This window comes from Enhydra lutris, unplaced genomic scaffold, assembly GCF_002288905.1.
Source record: "Enhydra lutris kenyoni isolate GAN:26980312 unplaced genomic scaffold, ASM228890v2 scaffoldscaffold7, whole genome shotgun sequence".
NCBI classification, from domain to species: Eukaryota; Metazoa; Chordata; class Mammalia; order Carnivora; family Mustelidae; genus Enhydra; species Enhydra lutris.
The window spans coordinates 21,303,805-21,314,777 of record NW_019154091.1 but is presented as its reverse complement, the minus strand read 5'-3'; the positions used below and the strand labels follow the sequence as shown (position 1 = coordinate 21,314,777).

The window sequence follows — 10,973 nt, the reverse complement described above, 5'->3', positions numbered from 1 at the left end:
TTTCTTCCCCAAAGCAACCATAGTATGAGTTAGGAAGTGTAACAAATCCCATTTAATCCTTAAAAATTTAATTAATTAAGAGTTGAACAAGAGCTAATGCAGGTCTCTTTGACTGAATTCACCATAAAATCCATAGGTGACACGACTCGGTACCACTTCACTCCTACTTAAAGTGGCCACTACCATTTCACCTCAAGAGGCCACGAGCGTGTGCGTAGCAAGGGCTGTCTCGGCAGGCATAAATGTAAATTTCACGTTCATTTAAATAGAACTTTCCCGTATCCTCTACAAGAGAAAAAGAGTTTGTAAATGTCTTTTATTAAAAATGTTAGTCTTTGGCAATGCGACAATAGGAAATTCTGAAGTGATTTAATGAAGACTGATGGAGCGGAGAAATGAAATGGGGTGCACGGCCCAGCCCACAGTCATGGCCAAGCTGTATCCTTCCAAAGATGATTGAATGGATAGAACAGTGGAAGCTTTTAGTAAGACCTCAGAAGTCTGAACAGCAACATATTTCTTTTAAAACACTTTAGAATAATTTCACTGTGGGCCAGTGTGGCAAATCAATTAGGAAAACTGTGTAAGTCTGCATTACAGAGGAGGGAAGAAAAAAAAAATGAGTTAGTGGAAAGAGTTCCACATTTGACTAAAGAATTGTGGATGGATATTACGAAAAAAAGACCTTTGAAGGGATCTGACAGTACCGGGCGAGGTGAAGTACCTTTGTATACGCAATGGGTTAGAGAGGAGAACGATGTGGGCAAACTGTCTTGTCCACATGCATCCTTATCCCCCTATCCCAACCCTATAATCCTGGTCCAACCACTGCATCTGTTGCCTGGACTGCTCTGTAACAGCCTTCTAATTAGTCGCTGCTCTCGCTCTTACCTTGCAATAATCCATTTTCCTCAGAACAGCACAAGTGATCTTTTTAAATACATAAATCAGATCATGTCACTCCTTTGCCTGAAACATTAAGTGGCTTCCACCACAATAAAATCTAACTTCCCTCCGTGATTTAAAAAGCTTTCTGTGACCCGGCCCCGATCTACCTCTCTGTCCTTACTCATTATTTCCTAACTAACTACCCCAGCTTTCTTTTATTCCTCAAACATCAAATAGCTCATGTCTCTCTTAGAGCCAGGCACTGGCTAGCTCCTTTCCTTCTTACGCTCATTTCTGGCTTCTCCTCAGCATTCAACCTCAGAATAAAAGTTCTCTCCTTTGAGACGTCTCCCCTGATCACCTAATAGAAGGTTGTCACCTAGCCAGTGTCTATCAAAGCACTCTCCTTGAACTCTCTGAAGTACTGGTCCCCATAGGCTATTTTCATTTACCTGGATATTAACTATCTCCTCCAAGCAGAAGGTAAGCATCATGATGCAAGGACTTTGCTTTGCTCAGGCTGTTTCTACAGCCCATTGAACAGTGTCGAGCCCAGGGCAGTACCAAATAGATACTTGTTGCTGAATAAATGTAGTTTTTAGAGTGAACGTTAGGTGGGGCACCTGGATGGCTCAGTTGGTTAAGCAGCTGCCTTTGGCTCAGGTCAAGGTCACAGGGTCCTGGTATGGAGTCCCATATTGGCCTCCTTGGTCAGCAGGGAGCCTGCTTCTCCCTCTGCCCACCGCTCCCCCTGCTTGTGCTCTGTCCCCACGCCCCCTCTCTTTGACAAATAAACTCTTTAAAAAAAATTAGAGTGAATGGAAGGTGATTTTTAGTTGAAGTCACCAAACTATGGGATATATACCATAAAACCTACAAGCTATGAAAGAAAGTTAGACTGCTGAATTCTCAGCCATGTCTGAGGACAAATCCTGTAGTCTTTATACTTCCCCATGTAGCTTCTCCTTTTTGTGTGAGTCACAAACCATTGAAAGTCACATGTCATATCCAATGTTTCTGGTTGTTCCAATAGTAGTCTGATAAAATGCCTACTGCCATTTTCCCAAGAACATCTGGACCTCCCTTCAAAATCACATTTGCAGACATCATAGTGGAGAGGTGTGTTATGCTATTAACTATCCTTCCAAAGAAAAGCAAGGACAATTTATAGAACTCCAGACTATCTGAAGTTGGCAGATGGAATGGCCTGCAACAGCAAAAAGGAAAATAATTCTACACTCCTTGAAAGTGTGGTTGTGAGGGCTCCGCAAAGCTCCGCTCTGCAACTTCATATCATTCATCGGAAAAATGGGGTTTTAGAGATACTTACCTGGAAGGATTTTTTTGAGGATAAGGAATAACATGGGAGAAAAGCCTAGCACATAGGAAGCAGTTCAAAGATGGGGATTCTTACTCTTTTTACATTTTTCCCCCTTAATGTTCTTAAAAGCATATCGCAAGACCTGAATAAGAAATTTTGTAACAGTGGTATTTAGAAAAAGGCAAGAGCATCACATTTTCAGTGAGCACCCACAGAGAATTTCGGGTCTCTCCGAGCACCCACACTGGCAGGTCTCCCCATCATTCTTCACCATGGAGTAGTTTTCCAGGAATTTGTATCAGTATTCTAAAGGGATCTTCCCAGGATCTGCACTATATGGTTGGTAAGTCTGTACACTGTGCAAAGGCACCTGGCCAAGAGGGTGAGTGGGGGGCTGGAACCCAGCCCGCATTCTTGTCATTGAGCTCTATGCCCAGGGACCTGGGTTGCACAGAGGCTGCATTTCCCTCATGTGTATAGAGGCATCCTAGAGAGTCTCTACCTGGCCCTCCCAAGTATATTATTTTCCAAAATATCTTACATTTGCACAACACGGCTGAACGGCATATAAAAAGTCAGCAACTATCTTGTTAACATTTTCTGAGGTCTTCATTGTTTTTATTTGCTTGAGTAATTCGGGGGGCGCGGGGGTGGGGGTTGTTAAATCTACTGCTTCTGTCCCAGCGGTCTCAGTAACAATGCGTATTCAAAACCCTCAACAAACTCGCCTGCGTCAGGGACCTCGCTTGTGTGTGAAGAAGGCGCTTCTCACCTAGGACATGTGGTTCTGCTGTGTTTGCTGCTGCTGCTGCTGTTGCTGTTGCTGAATGAGCAGCTGCTGCTGCTGCCGGCGCCTGGCCGTGCGGAGCTTCTCGAAGCGCGCCTCCATTTCTTCCAGGACTTTGGGGGTGTAGCGGACCACCAGCTTGACGCTGTCTTTAGCAGCCTTGAGCAGCTCCACCGCTTTCTCGTGGTGCTCCCCTTCCACGCTCTGAAAAGACAGGGGCAGCGCTGAAAGGGGAGAGCTCGCGCCCTCTTCTCCCTGCGAGACCCATCTGCCATTAGAGTCTCATTCAAATCCCGGTTTGACAGGTCAAGAAGGCACGGCGGATGGGACGCGCTGCTAGGACTGTTGTTATTTACTGCGTTTGTGGTCGAAGGAGAGGCAGGTTAGGGCGCACTAGGGACAGGACGGATTGAATAGCGGTTCAGGTTTGGAGGGTGAGAAGCCACCAAGACCTAAGAGACCTCGCTAACGTTGAGCCTGGGATTCAGCTGGAAGAGGAAATGCACTGGCCAAGGAAATTCTGAAAGAATTTAAGAAAAAAATAATACGAAGAGGAACTTTCGCTATCAGAGACTGATGTGATTGGGAATCTATCACGATTAAAGCAGTGTCTTATTGTTGTAGGGACAGACAGAACACAGAGTCTAGAAGCTGATCCATCATGCGTAAAACTTTGTTATATGATAAATGTGGAATTTAGACCAAAGGGGGAAAGGACGGCTAAATAATGATGCTGAAACAAATCATTAAATGATAGAAAATAATGTAGAGCCCGATCTCCTAGACTATGCTAAACATAACCAATTACAAATTTACATGGAAAAATAAAACCACAAAACAACTAAAATGAAGCAGAGCCGAAACGTTCATCTGGCAATGGAGAAAGAATGCTTAGGTAAAAATGCCAAGGGGGGAAAAAAAATCACAAAATCAGATTTACAAATTGTAAGTTTCTATATCTCATGTAAAATAAAAAGGCCAAATAACAAGAAAAAATATTCTTAGTATATGACAATTTGTTCATATTCTTACCATGAAGGACTCTGAAGAGTCTATAAAGTCCTAACAAGATGGGCTCATGAACTCAGGGACAAATAATTAAAATAAAACAAAACAAAACAAAAAAACACCCTATGAAAGGATGTTTAAGCTCCCTTGCAATGAAAGAAGTACAGATGAAAACAAAATACTTCATTTATAATTATAATTTTAAAATGGTGAATATGTATTTTTTAAAATAGGGTGTATTTGCAAGGACCGCGGGAAATGGGACTGTCATACAAGGCTAGTAACTTAACACAAACTGACACGATTTTTCCAGAGAGCATTATTGTTATGCATCAAATAAGCCCTTTGTAAAGAATAGTTTATTTTCAGAAAAAATTACCAAGGATATAATCAGATATGCACACATACCTATAAGGTAGGAATGATGCAGCAGAAAGCAAAAAATAAATCACTTCTTGGCTTTTGAGTTCCAAGTCTTGTAGACATCATGGTATAGATAATAGTTGGGAAACTATGTTTTTACTACAAGTAGGTACAAAGAGGTTTCTATTCCCAAACATTCTAAAGATTCTCCAGGTTGGGATTAGGGAGAGGCGAAACAGAAGAAAGCTGTAATCAGACATTACAGGGCCCTAAGAAAAGGAGATAATCTTCCCTGTCAGCTGATCCTCGGGGCAGATAACCTAACTCATATTTTATAGGATCAAAGTGCACAGGTCTTTTTGACTTGCTTCCTGGATAAAGCTCCCAGAAAAAAAAATGTCTGCATGAGGAGATAGGCTGAGAGAGTGTCAGAATACCTAAGAGTGGACTGAAGTGGCCAGGGAGGCCACCCCAGGTTGGTTGAGATCACATTTTATAACCCAAGCAGAAAGGGGTCTAAAAATGGTATTATATCGAGCTACAAAAAAATAAAGTGAGTTGCATTTCTTTTTTTTTTTTAATTTATTTATTTATATTTTTTTTAAATTTTATTTTTTATAAACATATAATATATTTTTATCCCCAGGGGTACAGGTCTGTGAATCGCCAGGTTTACACACTTCACAGCACTCACCATAGCACATACCCTCCCCAATGTCCATAATCCCACGCCCTCTCCCAACCCCCCTCCCCCCATCAACCCTCAGTTTGTTTTGTGAGATTAAGAGTCACTTATGGTTTGTCTCCCTCCCAATCCCATCTTGTTTCATTTACTCTTCTCCTACCCCCTTAACCCACCATGTTGCATCTCCTCTCCCTCATATCAGGGAGATCATATGATAGTTGTCTTTCTCTGATTGACTTATTTCGCTAAGCATGATACCCTCTAGTTCCATCCACGTCGTCGCAAATGGCAAGATTTCATTTCTTTTGATGGCTGCATAGTATTCCATTGTGTATATATACCACATCTTCTTTATCCATTCATCTGTTGATGGACATCTAGGTTCTTTCCATAGTTTGGCTATTGTAGACATTGCTGCTATAAACATTCGGGTGCACGTGCCCCTTCGGATCACTACGTTTGTATCTTTAGGGTAAATACCCAGCAGTGCAATTGCTGGGTCATAGGGTAGTTCTATTTTCAACATTTTGAGGAACCTCCATGCTGTTTTCCAGAGTGGTTGCACCAGCTTGCATTCCCACCAACAGTGTAGGAGGGTTCCCCTTTCTCCGCATCCTCGCCAGCATCTGTCATTTCCTGACTTGTTAATTTTAGCCATTCTGACTGGTGTGAGGTGATATCTCATTGTGGTTTTGATTTGTATTTCCCTGATGCCGAGTGATGTGGAGCACTTTTTCATGTGTCTATTGGCCATCTGGATGTCTTCTTTGCAGAAATGTCTGTTCATGTCCTCTGCCCATTTCTTGATTGGATTATTTGTTCTTTGGGTGTTGAGTTTGCTAAGTTCTTTATAGATTTTGGACACTAGCCCTTTATCTGATATGTCGTTTGCAAATATCTTCTCCCATTCTGTCAGTTGTCTTTTGGTTTTGTTAACTGTTTCCTTTGCTGTGCAAAAGCTTTTGATCTTGATAAAATCCCAATAGTTCATTTTTGCCCTTGCTTCCCTTGCCTTTGGCGATGTTCCTAGGAAGATGTTGCTGCGGCTGAGGTCGAAGAGGTTGCTGCCTGTGTTCTCCTCAAGGATTTTGATGGATTCCTTTCTCACATTGAGATCCTTCATCCATTTTGAGTCTACTTTTGTGTGTGGTGTAAGGAAATGATCCAATTTCATTTTTCTGCATGTGGCTGTCCAATTTTCCCAACACCATTTATTGAAGAGGCTGTCTTTTTTCCATTGGACATTCTTTCCTGCTTTGTCGAAGATTCGTTGACCATAGAGTTGAGGGTCTATTTCTGGGCTCTCTATTCTGTTCCATTGATCTATGTGTCTGTTTTTGTGCCAGTACCATGCTGTCTTGATGATGACAGCTTTGTAATCGAGCTTGAAGTCCGGAATTGTGATGCCACCAACTTTGGCTTTCTTTTTCAATATTCCTTTGGCTATTCGAGGTCTTTTCTGGTTCCATATAAATTTTAGGATTGTTTGTTCCATTTCTTTGAAAAAAATGGATGGTACTTTGATAGGAATTGCATTAAATGTGTAGATTGCTTTAAGTAGCATAGACATTTTCACAATATTTATTCTTCCAATCCAGGAGCATGGAACATTTTTCCATTTCTTTGTGTCTTCCTCAATTTCTTTCATGAGTGCTTTATAGTTTTCTGTGTATAGATTCTTAGTCTCTTTGGTTAGGTTTATTCCTAGGTATCTTATAGTTGTGGGTGCAATTGTAAATGGGATGGACTCCTTAATTTCTCTTTCTTCTGTCTTGTTGTTGGTGTAGAGAAATGCAACTGATTTCTGTGCATTAATTTTGTATCCTGACACTTTACTGAATTCCTGTACAAGTTCTAGCAGTTTGGGAGTGGAGTCTTTTGGGTTTTCCACATATGGTATCATATCATCTGCAAAGAGTGATAGTTTGACTTCTTCTTTGCCGATTTGGATGCCTTTAATTTCCTTTTGTTGTCTGATTGCTGAGGCTAGGACTTCTAGTACTATGTTGAATAGCAGTGGTGATAACGGACATCCCTGCCGTGTTCCTGACCTTAGCGGAAAAGCTTTCAGTTTTTCTCCATTGAGAATGATATTTGCGGTGGGTTTTTCATAGATGGCTTTGATAATATTGAGGTATGTGCCCTCTATCCCTACACTTTGAAGAGTTTTGATCAGGAAGGGATGCTGTACTTTGTCAAATGCTTTTTCAGCATCTATGGAGAGTATCATATGGTTCTTGTTCTTTCTTTTATTAATGTGTTGTATCACATTGATTGATTTGCGGATGTTGAACCAATCTTGCAGCCCTGGAATAAATCCCACTTGGTCGTGTGAATAATCCTTTTAATGTACTGTTGAATCCTATTGGCTAGTATTTTGGCGAGAATTTTTGCATCTGTGTTCATCAAGGATATTGGTCTGTAGTTCTCTTTTTTGATGGGATCCTTGTCTGGTTTTGGGATCAAGGTGATGCTGGCCTCATAAAATGAGTTTGGAAGTTTTCCTTCCATTTCTATTTTTTGGAACAGTTTCAGGAGAATAGGAATTAGTTCTTCTTTAAATGTTGGGTAGAATTCCCCCGGGAAGCCATCTGGCCCTGGGCTTTTGTTTGTTTGGAGATTTTGGATGACTGTTTCAATCTCCTTACTGGTTATGGCTCTGTTCAGGCTTTCTATTTCTTCCTGGTTCAGTTGTGGTAGTTTATATGTCTCTAGGAATGCATCCATTTCTTCCAGATTGTCAAATTTGTTGGCATAGAGTTGCTCATAGTATGTTCTTATAATTGTCTGTATATATTTGGTGTTAGTTGTGATCTCTCCTCTTTCATTCATGATTTTATTTATTTGGGTCCTTTTTCTTTTCTTTTTGATAAGTCTGGCCAGGGGTTTATCGATCTTATTAATTCTTTCAAAGAACCAGCTCCTAGTTTCGTTGATTTGTTCTATTGTTTTTTTGGTTTCTATTTCATTGATTTCTGCTCTGATCTTTATGATTTCTCTTCTCCTGCTGGGTTTAGGCTTTCTTTCTTGTTCTTTCTCCAGCTCCTTTAGGTGTAGGGTTAGGTTGTGTACCTGAGACCTTTCTTGTTTCTTGAGAAAGGCTTGTACCGCTATATATTTTCCTCTCAGGACTGCCTTTGTTGTGTCCCACAGATTTTGAACCGTTGTGTTTTCATTATCATTTGTTTCCATGAATTTTTTCAATTCTTCTTTAATTTCCCAGTTGACCCATTCATTCTTTAGAAGGATGCTGTTTAGTCTCCATGTATTTGGGTTCTTTCCAAATTTCCTCTTGTGATTGAGTTCTAGCTTCAGAGCATTGTGGTCTGAAAATATGCAGGGAATGATCCCAATCTTTTGATAACGGTTGAGACCTGATTTAGGACCGAGAATGTGATCTATTCTGGAGAATGTTCCATGTGCACTAGAGAAGAATGTGTATTCTGTTGCTTTGGGATGAAATGTTCTGAATATATCTGTGATGTCCATCTGGTCCAGTGTGTCATTTAAGGCCTTGATTTCCTTGTTGATCTTTTGCTTGGATGATCTGTCCATTTCAGTGAGGGGAGTGTTAAAGTCCCCTACTATTATTGTATTATTGTCGGTATGTTTCTTTGATTTTGTTATTAATTGGTTTATATAGTTGGCTGCTGCCACGTTAGGGGCATAGATATTTATAATTGTTATATCTTTTTGTTGGACAGTTCCTTTGAGTATGATATAGTGTCCTTCCTCATCTCTTATTTTAGTCTTTGGCTTAAAATCTAATTGATCTGATATAAGGATTGCCACCCCTGCTTTCTTCTGATGTCCATTAGCATGGTAAATTCTTTTCCACCCCCTCACTTTAAATCTGGAGGTGTCTTCGGGTTTAAGATGAGTTTCTTGTAGGCAACATATAGATGGGTTTTGTTTTTTTATCCATTCTGATACCCTGTGTCTTTTGATTGGGGCATTTAGCCCATTAACATTCAGGGTAAGTATTGAGAGATATGAATTTAGTGCCATTGTATTGCCTGTAAGGTGACTGGTATTGTATATTGTCTCTGTTTCTTTCTGATCTACTACTTTTACGGTCTCTCTTTGCTTAGAGGACCCCTTTCAATATTTCCTGTAGAGCTGGTTTGGTATTTGCAAATTCTTTCAGTTTTTGTTTGTTCTGGAAGCTTTTAATCTCTCCTTCTATTTTCAATGATAGCCTAGCTGGATATAGTATTCTTGGCTGCATGTTTTTCTCGTTTAGTGCTCTGAATATATCATGCCAGCTCTTTCTGGCCTGCCAGGTCTCTGTGGATAAGTCTGCTGCCAATCTAATATTTTTACCATTGTACGTTACAGACTTCTTTTCCCGGGCTGCTTTCAGGATCTTCTCTTTGTCACTAAGACTTGTAAATTTTACTATTAGCTGACGGCGTGTGGACCTATTCTTATTGATTTTGAGGGGGGTTCTCTGAACCTCCTGGATTTTGATGCTTGTTCTCTTTGCCATATTGGGGAAATTCTCTCCAATAATTCCAATATACCTTCTGCTCCCATCTCTGTTTCCTCTTCTTCTGGAATCCCAATTATTCTAATGTTGTTTCGTCTTATGGTGTTACTTATCTCTCGAATTCTCCCCTCGTGGTCCAGTAGCTCTTTGTCCCTCTTTTGCTCAGCTTCTTTATTCGCTGTCATTCGGTCTTCTATATCGCTAATTCTTTCTTCTGCCTCATTTATCCTAGCAGTGAGAGCCTCCATTTTTTATTGCACCTCATTAATAGCTTTTTTTATTTCAACTTGGTTAGATTTTAGTTCTTTTATTTCTCCAGAAAGGGCTTTTATCTCTCCGGACAGGGTTTCTCTAATATCTTCCATGCCTTTTTCGAGCCCAGCTAGAACCTTGAGAATCGTCATTCTGAACTCTAGATCTGACATATTACCAATGTCTGTATTGATTAGGTCCCTAGCCTTTGGTAAGGGACTTGTTCTTTTTTTTGTGGTGAATTTTTCTGCCTTGTCATTTTGTCCAGATAAGAGTATATGAAGGAGCAAGTAAAATACTAAAAGGGTGGCAACAAGCCCAGGAAAATATGCTTTAGCCAAATCAGAAGAGATCCCAAATCGTGAGGGGGGAGAAAGGGGATAAAAAGAGGTTCAGAAAGAAAAAAAAAAAGAAAGAAAGAAAGAAACAATTTAAAAAAGAAAACTAATAAAGAAAAAATATAAAAAGGAAAAAATATATATATATTAGATAAACTAGTTGAAAAACGTTAAAAAAGAAAAGGGTAAAAGTTAAAAAAATTCAGCAGAAGAAAAAAAAATTGAAAAAGAAAAAAAAATAAATTAAACGCAAGGCTAAAGAATCATGGGGAGAAAGCCATGAGTTCCGTGCTTTGCTTTCTCTTCCTCTGGAATTCCGCTGCTCTCCTTGGTATTGAAACTACACTCCTTAGTAGGTGAACTTGGTCCTGGCTGGGTTTCTTGTTGATCTTCTGGGGGAGGGGCCTGTTGTAGTGATTCTCAAGTGTCTTTGCCCCACGCGGAGTTGCACCGCCTTTACCCGGGGCCGGTCTGAGTAATCGATCGGGTTTGCTTTCGGGAGCTTTTGTTCCCTGAGCGCTTTCCGTAGAGTTCCGGAGGGCGGGAATGAAGATGGCAGCCTCCCGGTCTCCAGCCCGGAGGAGCCGAGAGCCCGGGGCCCCACTCCTCAGTGCGCCCTCAGAGAACAGCGCCCAATTACTCTTGTCACCCTGGCCTCCAGCCGCGCTCCGAGCTGACCGAGCCTGCGACCGGTTCAAGGTAACCCCGAGCTGTGAGCTCACTCCTCGGGTCTGTCTCTGTAGCCGGCTTCCCTGTTCTAATACCTGTAAGCTCTGCGACACTCAGACACCCCCAATCCTTCTGTGACCCTGCGGGACCTGAGGCCACGCTGACCCCGCGTG

The 10,973-nt window shown here is 41.1% G+C and overlaps 1 protein-coding gene across 1 annotated transcript in view; it reads right to left on the bottom strand.

The window, feature by feature from the left end:
* Positions 1-2,981: 2,981 nt before the first annotated feature.
* The window catches only part of LOC111142279 (lin-7 homolog A, crumbs cell polarity complex component), a 118,373-nt gene continuing 110,381 nt past the window's right edge, over positions 2,982-10,973 (bottom strand). The window contains exon 5 of the mRNA XM_022495332.1: positions 2,982-3,200. Within this exon, the coding sequence (XP_022351040.1) occupies positions 2,982-3,200 (219 nt within the window). The remainder of the gene's footprint in view (positions 3,201-10,973) is intronic.